The following is a 19,229-nucleotide window of genomic DNA, read 5'->3' on the forward strand; positions in this document are numbered from 1 at the left end:
AATCACTTCAAGTTAAGACGTTCTAGCTTCCTCATGCCATCACCGTGTCAGGTGCCAATACCCAGAAGCGCTCTCTGGGAAGTCACTGTCCTCTGCAGCCTGGGGATCAGGTAGACTGTGTTCACACTCCTTCCTGTCCTCCATTTCTGTGTCCCCAGTCTCATCCTCCTGCAGTGCTTCCTCTCAGCTCTCCTGCAGTGCTCCCTCTCAGCTCTCCTTCAGTGCTCCCTCTCAGCTCTCCTGCAGTGCTCCCTCTCAGCTCTCCTGCAGTGCTCCCTCTCAGCTCTCCTTCAGTGCTCCCTCTCAGCTCTCCTGCAGTGCTCCCTCTCAGCTCTCCTTCAGTGCTCTCTCTCAGCTCTCCTGCAGTGCTCCCTCTTAGCTCTCCTGCAGTGCTCCCTCTCAGCTCTCCTGCAGTGCTTCCTCTCAGCTCTCCTGCAGTGCTCCCTCTCAGCTCTCCTGCAGTGCTCCCTCTCAGCTCTCCTGCAGTGCTCCCTCTCAGCTCTCCTGCAGTGCTCCCTCTTAGCTCTCCTGCAGTGCTCCCTCTCAGCTCTCCTGCAGTGCTCCCTCTTAGCTCTCCTGCACTGCAAACCGGTCCTCATTCCTTCTTGTTAGACCCCAATATTTAGAGATGCCTTCTACCCAAGGTCCCAAAGTGGCCACTAGAGAGGGACTCAGAAACACCCCCTAGCAGGTGTTCCACAGCCACCACACTCTCCAAAAGGAAAGGAACACCCACTCAGCCTCTGGTGAGGAGTCAGGTGCAGTTCCAATGGGTCTGACTTGTAAGTTACATGGTCTTCTTCCCTTGCAGCTCTTACTAGTCTTTCTTTGTTCTGTACACTTGATGTATCGATCATTATATGCCAGTATCAATGCCTAGGATCACAGTCGTTCTAAACCCAGATGAGTAGCCATCAGAGTAAAACACAATCAAAACCAGCCAGGAAAACATGTCTGCACCGGAACCCAGTAACCGTACCAGCCAGGCCTAAATACAGTATCACTGAAGCATAGGACAGAACTTCAGAGCAGCCTTTCTGAGTGAGTGTGAGGCCTTAAAGAGGACACTGAATCCACTAATAAAACATGTGAAAATACAAACAGGAAATGATGTAGAAAACAACTGAAGACATGAGAGTAGGAATAGAATCACTAAGGAAATCTGAACTGAGGTAAAACTGGAAATGGAAAATTTAGGAAATCAACCCCAAACCTCAGAAGTGAGCCTCACCAACAGAAGTCAGGAGGTGGGAGAATCTCAGATCCTGAAGACAAGATTAAAAAAAAAAAAAAAAAAAAGGACACCTCATTCACAGAAAACCTTAAATTAAAAAAAAAAAAATCCAAGCACGAAACATTCAGGAAATCTGGAACACTGAAAATCTAAATTATGAAAAACAGGAATAGAGGAAGGAGAAGTAGTCCAGGTCAAAGGCACAGGCAATCTCCCAACACAACCATGGAAGGAAATGTCCTTAACCCAAAGGAGGAGGTACCTACTAAGGCATTCAAAGCACACAGAACACCAAACAGACTGGACCAGAAAAGAAACTCCTCACGACACGTAGCAGCCAAAACACTAAATGTCTTCTTTTACGGAGGCTACAATTATGCTGGTGCATAAACCACATAAAGACCCAACCAAAAAAAAAAAAAAAAAAAAAAAAAAGGGATTAGCAGACTAATTTCCCTTGTAAACACAGATGCAAAAAGTCTCAATAAGTACTTGCAAACCAAATATAAGAAGATATTAAAGTTCATCTACCATGTTTTAAGCAGGCTTCATCCCAGAGATGCAGGACGGGTCAACACATAAATCAACAGATGGGACCCACCACACAGACTGAAAGACAAAAACCACGTCATCATCTCATTCAGTACGAAAGAGGCCTCTGACAAAATCCCACACCCCTTCGTGACAAAAGTCCTGGAGAGATTAGGGGGGTAAGGGACGTACCTCAACGTCATGAAGACAACTTACAGCAAGCCCATACCCAACATCAACCTAAAGGGAGAGAAACTCAAAGCAATTCCACTAATGTCAGCGATAAAACACGGCTGTGCCCCCTCTTTGCCTGTTCAGTACGGTGCTCAAGTCTTTTCAGCTAGAGCAGGAAGACGGAGAGGCAGATCCAGGGGACACAAAAAGGAAGGGAAGACGTCCATGTGCCTTTAGCTGCAGATAATATAACTGTATACATAAGTGACTCTAAAAACTGCCACCAGGAAACTTCTACAGCTGATAAAGAATCTAGCAGAGTAGCAGGATGTAACATTAACAGACAAAAATCAGTCAGGCTTTCTGTCTACAAACGACACAATACCTTTCACAATGGCCTCAGTTAAAAATCACGGGGTAACTCCAACCTAGCCAGTGAGAGACTTAAAGTAAAACTTTAAGACATTAAAGAAGATTCAGCGAATGCAAAGACCTCTCATACTCATGCGGTGGCAGCACTAATACAGTGAAATGGCCATCCCACCAGAGCGGTCCACAGAGTCAAGGCAATCCCTATCAGAATTCCAACACAATTCTTCACAGAAATTCAAAGGACAACTTTTAGCTTCATGTGGAAACACACAATACCCAGGATAGCTAAAAAACAATTCTGAGTAATAAAAGAACTGCTGGAGGTGTCACCATCTTTGATTTCAAGTCATATTACAGAACTATAGTATTAAATCAGCACTGGCAGAAACACAGAACCATGTTGATCAATGTAACCAATTGAATACCGAGACACCTGCCCAGACACCTGTTTATTTTTTTAATAAAGAAGCCAGAAATACATAGTTGGGAGGGAGGGGAGAGGCAGCATCTTCAAAACCTAGTCAAACTGGATGGCTGCTTGTACACAGATATAAATAAATCCAAACATCTCATCCTGCACACAACTCAACTCCAAATGGATCAGAGGCTTCAATGTAAGACCAGATACACTGAACCTCATAGAAGAGAAGGCGGGGAATAGAACACCATTAGCACAGCACTAAGAGTGATTAATAAATGGGACCTGAATGAAACTGAAAAGCTTCTGCACATTTGGGGCATCCTCAGTAGGACAGCAGTGGCCTACAGAAAGGGAAAGGACTCTTACCAACTACAGTCTGATGGAGGGCATCAAGAAAAAACAAATAACCCAATCGAAATGCAAATCAAAACTACTCTGAGCTTTCACCTTACACCAGCCAGAGTGGCCGAGATCAATAAACAAACAGCTCTGGCTGGCAGCATGCGAGTGCTGAGTCACTGCTGGTAGGAGTACAAACGCCGGTGTGTGGGGTTCCTTGGGAGGCTGGGGATCTAACTACCAGATCCAGCTGCACCACTCTTGGACATATACTGAAAGGACTCTACATCCATACAGAGACCCTTGCTCAGCCATGTTAATTGCCTCTCTCTCTCTCTCTCTCTCTCTCTCTTTCTCTCTCTCTCTAATAACCAGAAACTGGGAACAGACTAGAGGACTGACAACAGATGAATGGATAAAAAAATAGGAACCTTACACAATGGAGTATTACTCAGCTGTCAAAAAGAAAAATCATGAGGTTCACAGGTAAATGGATACAGCTATAAAAAGGCCTCATTTCCTAGACATCTTTCCATACCAATGGACCCTCCAGTGCCAGAAATGAATTACATAGAATCACGCATTGGTGAAAGGGGCCTCCTGGAAACCTCCAGACAACTGAGGCTATGGGCCGCTCTCCACAAACAGATGGTAAGGCCCTACTGCTAAAGGCAGAACTACATAATTCACTGGAGAGGGAGAAGTCCATCTGGTGCCAACTAGAGCTTTCGCCACTAATGACTAACATTCATGGTAGTGACGGGTACAGTGCGTGCTGCCCGTGGAGAAAGGCGCAGGCCTATCTAGCTACCAATCCCCCCATTTACAATGGTGGCCTGCCTGATCCTACTGTGCAACACCGGCACAAACCATGTGGGGTAACCAACCACGCTATTTGCTCGGGATTAAGGCCCACTCCATGAGATGGAAGCCAGGAGGCCAGGCCTGACCCTGCTCGGTGGCCAAGACCCTGAGACTAGACAGTCATGGATCTGAAAGAAACCAAATGCTACTGTTCTACTGAAGGGATGGAATGACATTTTGCTGAGCTTCTAGATCAGTGTCCTGCTCCGTCATCATCAGAGATGTTCTTTTGGAGTAGATGGGAACAAAGAGAGACCCACAGCTGCACAGAGTGAGAGATCTTGGAACACTCGATCCTAAATGGGTTGTCTTCATCAAACCCTCCCCTCAGGGCTCAGGGCATTCTGAGGAGGTGTAGGTAGAAAGGCAGCTAGTGAGAGCCAGCGAAGAAAGAAGACATCGAGGAAATAAGGCCTTCGAGACACAACAGGACGATGTACAGACTGTGGCAGTGTGCACAGGGCCTGCAAAGTCTAAGCCAGAGGAGGTCCCAAGTGTTGAGGGGGAGACACAGGCATAAGCGCCCGGCCCTGACTGAGAAGCTGTTTCCAACCGATAGCCACCCGTACATAAAACGTAAGTTTTCTCTGTGGAACCTCACTGGGTATATGAACCACTTAAGGGCTGGCACTGTGCCCCACAATAGATGACCTCAATGGCATGTTTGAAGGTTCCTTGTCTCATAAAGCTGTGTGTGAGTGTGTGTGTGTGTGTGTGTGTGTGTGTGTGTGTGTGTGTGTGTGTGTGTGAAGGTGTGTTTCTGGGTCTGTATGTTTCCTGTGCTTTTTTATTCCCATTTGTTTTGTCTTACTCTGGCTTGTTTTTGTTCTTACCACTGTTATTGCTGTTATTATTATTTTTTTTTTAAGATGTCTGTTCTCTAATGACACGGGGTGGATTTGAGTGGGTTGGGAGGATCTGAGGACCACACACCTCACTTCTGCCACATCACACTAATGGATGCTTTTTACAAAACCAAACCAAGTTCTTTGATGCTTTCTCTGCCTTTTGCACTGTTACTGCCCACATTACGGGCATCTGCACTGTTACTGCCCCATGTCATAGGCACTGCCTTTGTAATGTGATGTCACCTTCTCATTTCCCTTGACCCATTCCCTCCTCTTGCTACAGGAAGGAGACAGTCTTTTTAGCCTGAGTCTTATGGAATGTTTTGTTTTTCACAGAATTTGTTGCCTGTGGCTTTTACATTTTGTACCCTTACTGCCTTGCAGAATGTGGGGCATGCTAGAGGAAAAGAGGTGGTAAGGAGAACCACAAGAGAATCACAGGACAACAGGAGAATGGTGGTGGGCAGTGGCAGGGGCATTTCTAGAACCCTACCACCAGGGATGCTGGGTAGCAGGATTATGAGTTCAGCTCAATGAAAAAGAATGAGGGGATAATCATGATATGGTTATCTTAGAAGTGAAGTGGCATGAGGGGACAGAATCCAGGACTCAGTTGGAAGCACTGGTGTCTTCTGAAAAGGGGGCTCTTAGATATAACAATGTAAGGATAATGGGGAGATGTCGGCAGTCAAAAAATGATCACTTGAGTTACTTTGTGTAGTTAAGGTGGTTAGGACACCTACAGCAACAGGCACTCAGTAGATGGTGACTGTGGGCCTGTTCTATGTCAGGCACTGTTCTGGACCTAGAAAGTAGACAAAGTTGCCTGCCTTTATGGAATTTTGGTCTAATGGGAAAGAAAGACAATAACCTAAACAATAAACAGATAACTTGCTATAACAAGAAAATGCCAGGCAAGAAGGAATTTAGCAACACTGTGGGGCAGTGGATACACTGTTTATGTAATCTCTAGAGGCAGAACTTTCTCAGCACGTGCTCACCTTTCTATCATGTTTACAAAGTTTCACACAGGCTCAGAACTTGCCAATGGGCAAGGGGGGCCAACCACAAGTCCCAGGGCCTCCTGTCTCTCCTTCCCCAGCCAGCCCTGTGCTTGATTATAAGTGTTCACCACTATACCTGGCTTCTTTTTATTTATCCGGGGCCCTAACTCAGGTCTCTCTGTTAGGGCAAGCACTTTATCAAGCTATTTTCCCAGCTTATCATATGATCTTCCTATCATTCCTGTGAGTCACGTTATAAGCAAGATTAAGTCACTTATGCCAATAAACTAATGCCAATGAACTGATGCCAACAGGGTGTGGTAGTCTGAATGTAATTGGCCTCCACAGGTTTAAGAGTGGCACTATTAGGGGGTGTGGCCTTGTTGGAGTAGGTGTGGCCTTGTTGGAGAAAGTATGACTATGTGGGGGCGAGCTTGGAGGGCTATGCTCAGTGTGACACGTGGTCCCCTTCTGCTGCCTGAGGATCAAGATGGAGAACTCTCAGCTTCTCCAGTACCAGTTCTGCCTGACCGTGGCCATGCATGCTTTCCACCATGACGATAATGGGCTAACCTCTAAACTGTAAGCCAGTCCCAATTAAACGCTTGTCTTTATAAGAGTTGCCTTGATCACGGTGTCTTCTCACAGCAATGGAAGCCCTAACTAAGGAACAGGGGAAGCATTAAAGCCACCATATGAGGGAGGGTGACAGAGAGCCTGATGACCTGAGTTTGAACCCAAGAACCAACGAGGTAGGAGAGAACCAGTTCCAGCAGATGTCCTGTGACATTTAAATGAGCACTAACCTGCCCGAAACAAATAAACACAAACATTAAAAAAGATAAAGCAAAAACCACAAAACAACAATAATAAAAATGAGACCAAAGTAGGAAATCAGCTCCCACTTAAAAAAAAAAAAAAACTGTCCACTTACTAACGGGGTGTTAGTCAGGTTCATAGCTGCAAGTGACAGAAATCTTCCCAGACTGATGAAATAGACTGAATCCTTGTGAATTTCTTAGAGTTTCTAGGAAGGTTGGGGATGCAGCTTTGAGAAGCAGGCAGATGGAATCACAATCCAAAGCCAATCAAATTACAGGGCCGATGCACCGTGCACAACAGTTTGTGACTGGACATCAACACTAAACAGCTACCACCGTGGGATACTGGGACTGCTGGCCTGAGAGACAAAGCGCTGGTCACCGCTGCCACTCAAATCCCCATTCCTTGCTCTGCCGTGGGTGCGTTTCCTGCTAAAAGTTCAGGCGGACCTTCAGAGCTTGTCCTCCATCCTAGACCCAGGACGGGTCCTCCTCCAGCTCTTCTGGGAAGGTCCCTCCCAGTGCACAGCTGCCTAGCCAGTCAGACCAGCAGAATCAACCCAGGCAACCGATTGTCAGGAGTGATAGTGTCATTGCCAGGGCACTGTCAATTTAAAAAAATAATAAAACAACAGAGAGCTCATATGGGTGTCTCTGGCTAAGCCCATATCAGAGTGTTGGCCAGAAAGGGAACTGAGTGGATGGGAAACTAGAATTTCACTTTCTGATGGTGGGTGTGAGTGGGGACACTTTATAGCAAGACTCGGGGGAGGGAGCTGAAAAGCTAGGAGAACTAAGGATAGAATCTTTTAATACCTGTGCTAATTTATGTCAACTTGACACAAGTTAATGTTATCAGAAAGAAAGGAGCCTTCTTGAGTGAATGCCTCTAGAAGATGTGGCTGAAAGGCATTTTCTTAGTTAGGGATCAATGGGGGAAGGCCCAGCCCACTGTGGGTGGTGCTATTCCTGGGCTGGTGGTCCTGGGTGCTGTGAGAAAGCAGGCTGAGCAAGCCAGCCACAAGGAACAAGCAAGTAAGCAGTACCCTTCCATGGCCTCTGCATCAGCTCCTGCCTCCAGGTTCCTGCCCTGGGTGAGTTCCTGCCTTCACTGTTTTTGGGACGAACTGTTCTATGGAATTGTGTGAAATAAACCTCTCCCTCCCAAGTTTGCTTTTGGTCATGTGTGCCAGTTAACATTGGAACCTTGAGACAATGTCAAACACACTACTGTAAAGGAAAAAAAAAACATTGCATAAACTGAACAAAACCGAAGTTAAATACTATTACCTCTTTTTTTTTTTTTTTTTAGTTCTTTTCGGAGCTGGGGACCGAACCCAGGGCCTTGCGCTTCCTAGGTAAGCGCTCTACCACTGAGCTAAATCCCCAGCCCCTACTATTACCTCTTAATAGTCAACCCCCAGAAGAAGCTATCTACAAGGATCTAAAGTTCCATTCCTCTCTCCTCACTGGACTTTACACGGTAGAGTTATTAGCAGCACTGGTAATAGATGGGTTGCCAGAGCTTCCTAATTAAGAGTCGTTAGAAGATTCTAAACTCTAATTATTTTGAATAGAGTACGGTGCAACGTCAACTTTTAAATACAAAGTGCAATTAAAAAAAAATCAACCTTTTACAGTAACAACCATGGCAACCAATAAATGACAGATCATCCCCTTTCACTATGGCTGAAATTACAGAACAACCGAACGGCCCTCCGGAGAAAGGTGGCTACTGAAGATTTTCCTAGATAAATGTGGGCAGCACCACAACTCCCTTAGACCTCGGGAGGAGTCCAAGGTCAGGTAGGCAAGCGTGTGGAATTACCACAGACTTACAACGGATTCCTATCTAGCTTGAATCAGTTAAAGGGCAGTCACTGAACTGCCAAATAAATGTAAACAGGTTAACTGTTGGCTTAAATTTGAGACTACACGGGGTTGGGGATTTAGCTCAGTGGTAGAGTGCTTGCCTAGCAAGCGCAAGGCCCTGGGTTCGGTCCCCAGCTCCGAAAAAAAGAAAAAAGAAAAAAAGAGAAGAAAAAAAGTCACTGTTAGGTCCTTTCCCCATTTCTTCTGGTGTACAGGTAAGAAATCAGGCATGAAAAGAACTCTGTAAACTGTAAAAACCTCCAATGTTCTAGTCATTATCATGGAGTTCCTATCAATTTATGGCATGTTTTTCTCTCAGGAATTAGAAATGACTAAAATTCCCCAAATAAAGAGATTGGACAGGTGATAAAGTAGAAGAAAACAAATTTGGACACGTAGACCTCCAGGCCAGGCCCTGAACAAATATAGAGGGGAAAAGTAATTTAACTGAGGTTCGTGAATGTAAGAAATCCCACCCAAAAAGAAATCAACCTTATGCCATGGATCTAAGAGGCAGAATTTGCATTGTACTGAAGCTGGCTGTGCTAAACAAGGAATTCATTCAGCCACTGTCTGAGACGACTGTTTTTAGTTAATAAATATTTTTGTTGTTATTTCAGAGCTGCCTGAGCCTCCCGAGTGAGCCAGCATGCAGGCGTAAATAATTCTTGCAATCCAGGAAGGCTCATCACATCCTGTGTTCTGTCTTTGTCTGGCTGTGAAGTCCAGGCTGACCCTTAGCTCATGATCTTCCTACCTTGGCTTCCAGTGTGGGAATTACAGACGAGGGCCATGATGCCTAGCCCATCATAACACAAAGCAGTGATTTCTAACTGGCAAATAGGACAATTTGTATCACAAGTTCAACAACAAAACAACAACAACAAAACAATAACAGCAATGACATGATGTCTAATCATCACTACACACGCAGTTGATGTTCCAGAATCAGAGGAGGATGGGGCTAAAGTGATACGTAGCAAAGAGAACTGTGAACGTCCCAGAAACACTCTACGTCCACACTCCAAGAAATCTATTTGCTGCTAAAGAAGCTCAGCAGAATTCTAAGTGGAGAAGGGAATGAAAAGAAATCCACAAATTACTTCATAGGAAAAACAAGGAAACCTCACAGTATATAAAAGGGTGGAGGGTACCTACCTATCAGCTGTCAAAAGAAGGAGAAAAAAATTCACTTTCAAGGAAGACTGGAGTCACTAGAAAAAGACAGTCCGTTATCAGAAACAACTGAATAAGAAAAGACACCTTAAGTGAGCTGAGACAAATTCTCAGCGAAGTAAACTAAACGCAGTAAAATATCCCCCAAGGAGAGAGCACTGAACACCAACACTCTGAGGACAAACTGAAGTGTAGCCACCAGCCGGCCTTGTGAAGGGCAGCCTAAAGAAGGCGCTGTGACAGAAAGCAGCCAACTCAGCAGGTAAGATGCAAGAAAGCCTGTGTCTGTCGTGTGTGTGTGAGCGCGTGTGTGTGTGTATGCGTGTGTGTGAGTGTGTGCGCGCGTGTGTGCACACAGACCAAACGACACCATCCTAAGCAGGTGGGCGTGGGGTGCGGCTGAAGCAGGGCTTGCACCGCTTAGAAGTGGAAGGTACTGAGTAGCTCAGCCATGTAGTTTCTAGGGTAACCATTTTGAGAGCCTGGGTGCATCTTCTGCAAATGAGAGAAAATAAAGAAATGCTGACTAACAAGGTAATCTAGAAGCAGGGGTGCCTGACATGCTTTCTGCCTTTCTTCTACTGTGGCTGTAGTAGGACAGTCATAGTCTGATATGTACAAAAGTACACTTAAAAACAGACAGCTCACCTCACTGGCTTTATATTATCTCCTTTATTTTTCCATTTATTATTATTATTATTATTATTATTATTATTATTATTATTATTATTATTATTATTATTGGCAGAGGATGGAGCTCAGGTAACAGATTGTCTCCTTAGCATACAAAAAGCCTTGGTGTGGATGGAATGGTGGCATAAGTCTATAATCTCAGCACTTGGGATTAGAAGTTCAGGGTCATCCTTGGCTTCCTAGTGAGGTCAGCCTGGGCTACCCGAGGCCCTGTCTGGACACAAACAATCCAAACATCTTGCTGTGTTCGACTCTGCCTCAAAGGCAAGTTTGTAGTTATAGGTAAACTTACCTTTTTGTGCCTAGTTTTTCATGTAGATGCATTAAGGTCAGGGCCTATTGTGTCATGTGACCTCGGTTACTGATGAGTGTTATTTAGTGGTCTGGCACAGGGGTTGGGGAACCCCAGAATATGGGCAAAATTTGGCCCACAGATGGTATTTTTGTACTAACAAAATAATAATGGTATTTACAGTCTTCAAGTGTTGATTAAAGAGAAATGAACGTCAACAAAAAAAGACTTGGCAGAATATATGAGGTCAACGGTGTAAACAATACTTGCAATTTGTCCTTTATGGGAGTTTGCTAATCCCCATGTATATGATCAGTTGTTTTTTTAACAACTCTTTGATCTCTCTCTCTCTCTCTCTTTCTCTCTCTCTCACTCTGTGTGTGTGTGTGTGTGTGTGAAACTTTACTCCCGAGACAGGTTTTCCACTGACCCTGGAGTTCAGACTCAGCTATACCGGTGAGTTAGGGAGCCAAGGAATATGTCGTCCCCTGACCTCCACATGGGTGCTGTGATATGCACCCCCAATCCCCCAAAAAGGGTACTATAACAGGGCATACATTTATTTTCGGCCAAGTACTGTGGGTCACAAAAGAATCAGTCAAACAGACACATGTATCTGCATGCTTCACAATTCCTCCCTTGATAATTTTCTAACCATTTGCATTACCTTTACTCCACAGGACCTTTTCTTCTCTGGTGTGCACTGCTCATCTCCTATGATGGAGCCCACCTACCTGGGGATCTAGCCCTGCTCTGAACGAACCTCTGGCATCTTATAGGTTGATTCCACCTCATTTTCTTTACTGAGTGAACAAGCTCAAAAGACAGCTTCCTTCTGATCAGTACCTGCTCAACTCCAAATCTGATTCTCAATGTCTATATGTGGGTCAAGGCCTTTTCTTTTAGTTTTTCTCTTGTGTACAAGGCATTGGAGATAGAACAGTCTCTGGGTCCCAGGAACGAACTTAGAGATGTGGTTAAGTGACGCCCCTGGGCTATGATGAAGAGAAATAGATATAGAAGGAACAAGTACCGTGAGGCTGGGAAGCACAGCTTTGGATATGTGAGGGAGGGGAGGAAATTATTAGACTTGTGGGGCTTTATACAGATTTCGGCATAGCAGGACTGCAGGCTTCACAAACTGTATAAGGAATGGAATGCGTATCTAACAGACAACACGATGCTTTGGGACGGGGATGTGAATGATGAGTTCTGAATTCAGAAATGAACAGTCTCGATGCACCGTGTAGGAAAGAAGTAGGACGAGGCTGGAAAGGAGCACACAGAAAGTTATTACTGTTTTAAAAGAAATGAGAGTCTGAAAGAAACAGTGGCAATGGAAGAAAGAGACATTTGATTAAACAGCAGCACTCGGTCATGGTGGGGAAAGTAGCTGTCACTCAAAGGCTGAAAAGGTCAAGCATAATTCCTAGGGGAATGAAGGATGCTAATGGGAGCTGTGCTAAGGAAAGGAGAAAGGACGAAACTGAGTTGGGGGAAAAAAAAACCAAAACCAACGAACCAACCAAAAAAATAAAAAAAAACTGATGGAGGAGACGTAGCAGCTGAACAACTAACTAGCTTCAGGGGTTGAGGAAAAGGAAAATGATTGGGCTTGGGCCAGTGAGCAGGATGTGGATCAACCAAACTGCGGAATACAAACATGCACTTAGGGAGAAAGAAACTTAAGCGTTTAGCACACCACACAAAAGGGGCCCGAGAGAGCCATCCTGGATGAGATTTTTTTTTTTTAAGATTTATTTATTTATTATATATGAATACACTGTAGCTGTCTTAGACACACCAGAAGAGGGCATTGGATCTCTTTACAGGTGGTTGTGAGCCACCATGTGGTTGCTGGGATTTGAACTCAGGACCTCTGGAAGAGCAGTCGGTGCTCTTAACCGCTGAGCCATCTCTCCAGCCCGATTTTTTTTTTTTTTATATTAACGTTTAAATTGGCAAGGAGTTTAAGGCAAGGGTTTACTAGGACAGCTGACATGTAATCGGTTACAGCTAAAACTGCTTTGCATTTTTGAGTACTGGTAGCTTAACACACTTGGCGAATGAGTAAGAAGGCTCAGAGCTCATCATCAAGTGATGGATCCCAAGGGGCCACGCGGCTAAGCGCTAGAGGTAGACACGAATACTGGGATCTTGATTCCTGCCTAGGTCAGCCTCTTCACCGTGGTCACCTGTGAGCCACGGCAAGTATATACCAGCAGTTAAAAATATAAGAGACTATGTGGAGGGAAACTTGAAATAAGAGCCTAGACAAAGGAACCCTAAAGCTGACAGGGCTGGAAGAACAGGGAACCCAAAGGCTGAGGATAGCTCAGTGGATGTCTTAGGAAAAAATGCATAGAGAAAAGGGAATTATTACAAACTATTCTATGCAGAGATTTAACTCAGATGTCAGAACCGTCTCACGACTGCAAAAGACCTAGGACACCATTTCCACTAAGCAATTAGTCAAGAAGCCAAGACTAGCCTACCCTGAGCTGGGGTAGGGGTGGGGGTGGCCCTGTGACAATGCCGGGAACAAGGAACAGCACGGAAAGTTGGGATGTCTAAGGAACACACTGTTGTTCTAAAGATAGAGTTCCCAGAGTTCTTTCATGCCAGATGTCCTTATTAAAGAAATAACATTCCGTAAATGGCTCATCAAAAACTGTCAATGACTTAAGACACAAACAAGACACAGGGAGATCTTAGTTCGAAATCTCTGTAGTTTTCCTCTTCACACTCTTTAAACTGATCATTTGCACAGGGCTTACTACAGACTGATGCTCTCGAGGGACTCAAGACACACCAAGTCTTCCCCTAAGTTTGGAAACTCTTGGCTTTGGCTTAAGCGGCCTCTCTTTCTTTGAACTGATAACGTTGTGTAATTTGCAAGTGGCGAAGTCAGGATTCCTGATGAGTTCCTCAAAAAAATAAAAAATAAAAAAAAATAACAGTACCTAGCCATGGTTCACTTCTCGTGAGGGCACAAATTCTAGTTTGAAAGTCTTGATCCAATATTATCCATGTTCTGAAATCACATCTGCTTTAACAAGGCTACATTCTAGTCTACATATTCAAACTTTCCTCCTCTCTTGGACTACTTTTATCCGACAGAGACACGAAGGATCGGAGGTAGTCGAGGGCTGCTTCGTACTTCCAATCGTCAAGGAGGAAGTGGGAAGAGGTGTAAACGCTAGTTACTTACTTCTCAGCGCCGAGATAGACCAGCATCTAACCCGAGACGAGCTGAAAGCAATTCCTAAACTCATTAGTGTCCAAAACACTTACCTTAACTGCCACCTCCGGAGCCGAGTCCACCGCCACCGTCAGAGAGGGCTTGGCTGAAGGCGATTTGGTCAAGTGCATGAGAGAGTCCGCGGCCGGCAGTGGGCACCGACTGCCCTCACTGTCCGAGTCCGATTCGGACCCCGAACCCGAGCCATAGGAAGCAGCTAGAGCTGCAATCGCAGCCGACATGACTGCAACAGATACTCTCTGCTATGGCCAGGCCAGGGCGGAAGAAGCAGCGTCTCCCAGGTCCTGACAGATTGTCATGGAACAAGCTATTTACCTCCTTTGATAACAAATCATTTCTAACTCCTCGTAAAAACCTTAATGATTATTACGATGACTGTGTCAGGATTTGAGATTCGCGAACATTTATCTAAAGAAGCATGAGGGATTACAACTATTTGTAACTTTCAGGACCTCGCTGATTAAAGACCCGGTCCTGAGCTGGGTTTGAAGCCTCGCCGTACTTCACTCCCGGCGTACAGCGCGGCGAGGTGCTCGCGGCACCCTGGGAAATGTAGTTTGGAGCGAGGAGGCGGAGTCGGACAGAGGGGCTCAGCCTTCGACCCCGCCCCCAAAAGGATGCTTCATTCAATTGGATGTCATCTTCCCTCATTCCCGAGCCGGGCACCGTTCTCTCCGGCCCCCTCCCCCAAAGTGCGGATTGGGCAATACCACAGAGCCTCAGGACAGGGGGAAGCGCCGTCCTCTAGCCCACGGACCGGTAAGTGGGTGGATGCTCACTTCTCCCACCATGCCGCCGTCCGCCCTGCAGAATTCGAAGGAAGAATGCGAATTCTAAGTTCAGAGACCTGGGACCCGTCTGGCGCAGCTCCGCGGAAAGGTCGTGAGGCCAGGCGGAGAGCGCCCCGAGGCTCCCCCTGCTGCAGGCGCGGATCCCCGCGCCCGGTTGTGGAGCGTCGCGCGGGGAGGGGGCGGCGCAGGGCAGCGGCGGCTCGCGGTGTTGTTCGCTCGCGCGTCGCGCGCACCGCGTCTCGGGCGAGCAGTGGGCTCCCCCGGCGGCATTCCGGGCGGCCCGGCGCCTCAGCCAGTGCCCGGCGCGGCTTCCATCCCGCAGCCCGACGCTCCCGAGGGGCTCTTGGTGGCGTCCCAGCGCGGAGCTGGACGGGCGGCAGCCGCCGAAGCATGTAGAAGGGGTACGGCGCGAGCCCCCCACGGTTTCGCGGTGAGCAGGAGTCTCTCAGGATTTTGTCCTTTTTTTTCTTACGGGGGTCTTGACGACGTAACTGTTCTCCACCGGCCGGAGCCGAGAGGGGCGTGTGGATGAACCCGGGTCTGCAGCGGCGGCGCCGGTGGATGGGCGCGCCGCCCCCGCCCCCATCCCGGGCTCCCCCGCGCCCGCCGCCCAGCAGCCCGGGCTGCGCGTGGAGGACGAGGCGCGGGATCTCGGGCGCGGGGACTGGGCAGAGGCTGCACCGGGTGCAGCAGCTGCGGCTTCACCGGCGGCGCCGAGTTCGGGGTTCCGATTCCGCCGCTCCGCCCTCGTGCCTTGGCGCCGGCGAAGGCTGCATGCAGCTAGTGGCCGAGCCTCCGGCTCGCCCGGCGTGCCAGCGAAAAGCGAGCTCTGGCCGCGCGTCTTTGCGCCGCGGCTCCCTGTGCACGACAACGGTAAAGCGAGTCCAGGCATCCCTTTATATTCCCGTTTGGAAGAGAAGGCAAAGAGGGTGCCGGCTCTTCTGATGCCTGGGAATGGGGAGGTTCCTCGGGCAGAGTTAGGGAGACGCTCGCTGGGCTCTGATGTCGGCAGGACTCGCCCATTGTGCCACCCAGATAATTATTCAACTATGCAGCATCCATTGCACCTTTCCCATTTTTCTTTTCCCCTAGCTACAGCATGCCCCCTAGCTTCCGTACTCTGACACCTTCTCTTGCACTTGCGGATGATGAACTGGGATAATGGTGAAAAGAAAGCCCATCCGATCCGAACATTCACGACCTGCCCGGTGTCTGACTAATTGATTGATGCCTAGCCAGAATAGGCACTTTAATTCGACTCATTGTGACCTTATCATTTATTATACAAAATGTGCCCGAGATTCCACTTACATTTTTCCTTGATGTTCACATTAGCTAGGTCTTTATGTTCAGTAATCGGCGTGATTAGTTTATAAGTTGTTCAGTTGGGCAAACGTCCGTTGAGATTTGTGAATTTAATTGGTAAACTTTCATTTTTTTCTAATTGTTGGGAGCGCGGCATGACACAATTACAGATGCAGTCCCATTTGGAACTGATAGGAACAGCTTATCCTTGATCTAAGTTTCTGTTAGGGAAAGTATTTTTATTTATTTTGAATATTTGGATAAAGTACAGAATTTTCCGTTTTTAATAAGAAAACTTTTGTACTTTGTAGAATATTTGAATATTTGATTACTAATCATCCCTTTCATTTGAATGAAAGGAAGGGTTTAATATGGGAGGAGAATCTTAACTCCCTAGCTTACTTGGAATTTAATTTCCACTTAGCTATTTTACAGTATATTTTATTGCTGGTTATAGGTTTTTTTTTCTCCTAACTTATGATGAGTAGATCCGGTTTTGAATACCTTAAGGTAGGATAACTTGAAGAAACTTACTATTTAAAAGATGTCATTTAAGAGCAACCCATTAGCCGCTAGAGACATCTTTTCCTTTTTATCGGGCTTTCCCTTCTCTATGTGCTTAAGCTTGTTTTGTTAACCCTTTAGATAACGAACAGAACTGCATCCACAGTGCAAGAGTTTGAAGGTGCAGTCATTATTTAATTTGTAAGCGTCATACATATAAGCTGAGAAATCATTTATTTGGCTGGGAAAGACCTGGCCGTTTACAAAATGGACATACTCTTGCCTTGGCTTCCTAGCATGTAAATGGAAACAATACTCTTATGCCACAAGATATTATGCATTAAATCCGAGAAGATATTTTCGCAGTACTTTTACACTAGCTCTAAGCATTTTAATGGATGAATCATGAAGCTGTTTCAGTATGCTTTTCCACAGTGCCTGGGAATGGCTGATTGACGTTTGAGTTAGTTTTGGCCCGATGACTTTAGCTTGAATTTATTTCTCGTATTTTAATTTTAGACTTAATGCCTACGTATAATAATTATACAGTTGATACTAATGAAAAAACTGGTAACAAGTAGGATATTGGGTTAAATTTGTTAAAAGTCTAGAAACTGTTGAAGATCTCTTTAATTTAATATTTTTGGTTAATAGATTTCATAATTGTGATCATTTGTAAGGTATACCGTAGGGCAGCTTTATCTCTTGGGTTTCTAAATGAGAGACAGTGCATTGGTGTAGTATAATACTCATGTTTTTCTTTAATTTTAAGAATAATTTAAGATACCTTTTCCAGGTATCTTCAGTATGATACCTGGATCATACTGAACAGGTTGATCTTCAGTAGAGAGTATATTTGGTTTCTTGTTAAGAGATTTGGTTTCTTATTAACTCCTTTATTTTCATAGCAAAAACCACTGTTGAAAGACGATATTACAGCCTTTACTAAGATATTAGACTTTTGGTTACTTTGTGGGAGGAAGTCATATCGATGAAAAGTCTCTACAAGTGGGCTTAGAATTCATTGATTAGCTGATTTTTTTAAAAGAATTATCTTGATTATATTTTATAGTATTTTCCTAAATATAAAGAGCTAATATTTAGCTTTTTTTCTTTTAAGTTGGGTAAAGAAAAAGTCTGGTTTTCTTGAGCTCTGTGAAGTCAGGGACTACCCTGCAGCTTACTGTCACAAATCCACAGGTGGTGGCCCTGCCTCGAGTAAGTCTGTGTGCCGCAAAGGGAAGGAGTGCAAAAGGAGTAGTAAACAGTTTACTGACGGGGAATATATGTTTGGGAAGCTCTGTTTATAATCCTTCTACCACACATTCTTGAGCTAGAGCTGGATAGTGAGTGACGGAGACGTTGGCAGCCCACTTGGGTACTAATGGTCTTGCAGCACCTTTCCTGAAAATGGACGTGAATGCTTCCGTTTCTGAAGCTATTTTTCTTTGTGACTTCAGTTTCCCACTGAAATTTTAATAAAAAAGGATGTGTTTACACGAAGTCTTATGCTCGTTTGTGTAAATAAATGACCTCAAGATTGAACTTCGTAAAATGAAGAATTGTGATTGATTTATTATATGCAGATTATCATTTTAAAATTTTTATCTCCTCTTTTTTTTTTTCTCAGTGCTGGGAATAAAATCTAGGACCTCCTCACGTGCCACACACTCTACTACTAAGCTGCCCTTAATTTTGAATATTGGATTTTTGTAGATTGGTACTCCTATTTATTACATTTGAAAATCATACCGTGCTGTAGGACTTTGCAATAGTTCTTTTTCTCATTGCTGAGGTAGAATAAAAAGATTGAATGAAAGTAGCTTACAGGAGGAATGATTTATTTTACTTAGTGTTTGAAGGGATATTGTCCATCGAAGAGTCCAGGGGTGGGGCATAGTGGCAAGACCGTGAGTCACCTGACCACATAACAATCTGCGGTTCGGAATGAGAGAGATAAATGCTGGTCTCCACTTAGTTCTCCTGTTTTATTCAGCTAGGATCCAAGCCATGTGGAATGGAGCAATCAACATTCAAGGTGGGCCTCAGTTATCTGGAAACATATTAATAGATAAATACATTTAAAATTGGTAACAATACTGTAAACTACTTCTTTCCTCTTGCTAACACATACAGCACTATTGGAACTGCCTGCTTCATCCGTGGGCAGGAAGAGGAGGATGTGTCTCGGAGTTTGTATTGCTTTGCCTTCTGTCACACCGGGCGGCAAGTTAGGCAAATTGGAAGGGTGTAGGGTCTTCTCGTGATTTTACTTCTCAAGGGCTTTGGTTTTGTCAACTGCAATGTTAAAAAGGTTCAAGTAGAGGGCCCCTGCTGGTTTCTTCCCTAGAACTAAAGTGGAAAACGCTGTGGAATTCCCCCTTTCTTGTGAGACATTTTCCCTTTCTAATATTTCTGCCTATACATTTGTCAGGGACTTTTTCCTTCTAGTTCGACCTCTGAAAAGTAGAGTTCTAAACTTTTCTTCATATGCCTTTTGGAAGCAAGGTGTTTAGCTCTTAAAGTTTCTAATTTTGACACTTTAAAATAAGCTCTCAGCACAATTAAATGGTATTAGAATGGTATGGTGTGCTTTAATGGGGTGCGGTAGGGTTGGAGGTAGATCGAAAAATGAATTATAAATGCTTCGAGGAGAGAGGCATTTTGGATGTCTGTCCTTCCACCCCCCTGCTTCATTTTTATGTTCCTAGTGCCTGTTTTTTAGC

At 45.2% G+C, this 19,229-nt stretch overlaps 2 protein-coding genes across 5 annotated transcripts in view; one reads left to right on the forward strand and one right to left on the reverse strand.

Moving 5' to 3' along the window:
* Cdc40 (cell division cycle 40) overlaps window positions 1-14,140 on the reverse strand; it is a 52,206-nt gene extending 38,066 nt beyond the window's left edge. Inside the window, exon 1 of the mRNA NM_001394220.1 lies at window positions 13,936-14,140. Coding sequence (NP_001381149.1) covers window positions 13,936-14,124 — 189 coding nt within the window. The 5' untranslated portion in view covers window positions 14,125-14,140. The remainder of the gene's footprint in view (window positions 1-13,935) is intronic.
* Window positions 14,141-14,552: 412 nt separating this feature from the next.
* Window positions 14,553-19,229, forward strand: part of Wasf1 (WASP family member 1) — a 47,221-nt gene continuing 42,544 nt past the window's right edge. For 2 of the 4 annotated variants that reach the window (NM_001025114.2, XM_087597266.1), the window contains exon 1: window positions 14,553-14,662. The gene's annotated coding sequence lies outside the window, so the exon portion shown is untranslated. Of the gene's footprint in view, window positions 14,663-14,901; window positions 15,125-19,229 lie in introns of those variants that run through there. The other 2 variants (NM_001434624.1, NM_001434625.1) reach the window with 1 other exon arrangement.

The sequence above is a fragment of the Rattus norvegicus genome, chromosome 20 (assembly GCF_021556685.1).
Source record: "Rattus norvegicus strain SHRSP/BbbUtx chromosome 20, alternate assembly SHRSP_T2T, whole genome shotgun sequence".
In the NCBI taxonomy this organism is placed as follows: domain Eukaryota; kingdom Metazoa; phylum Chordata; class Mammalia; order Rodentia; family Muridae; genus Rattus; species Rattus norvegicus.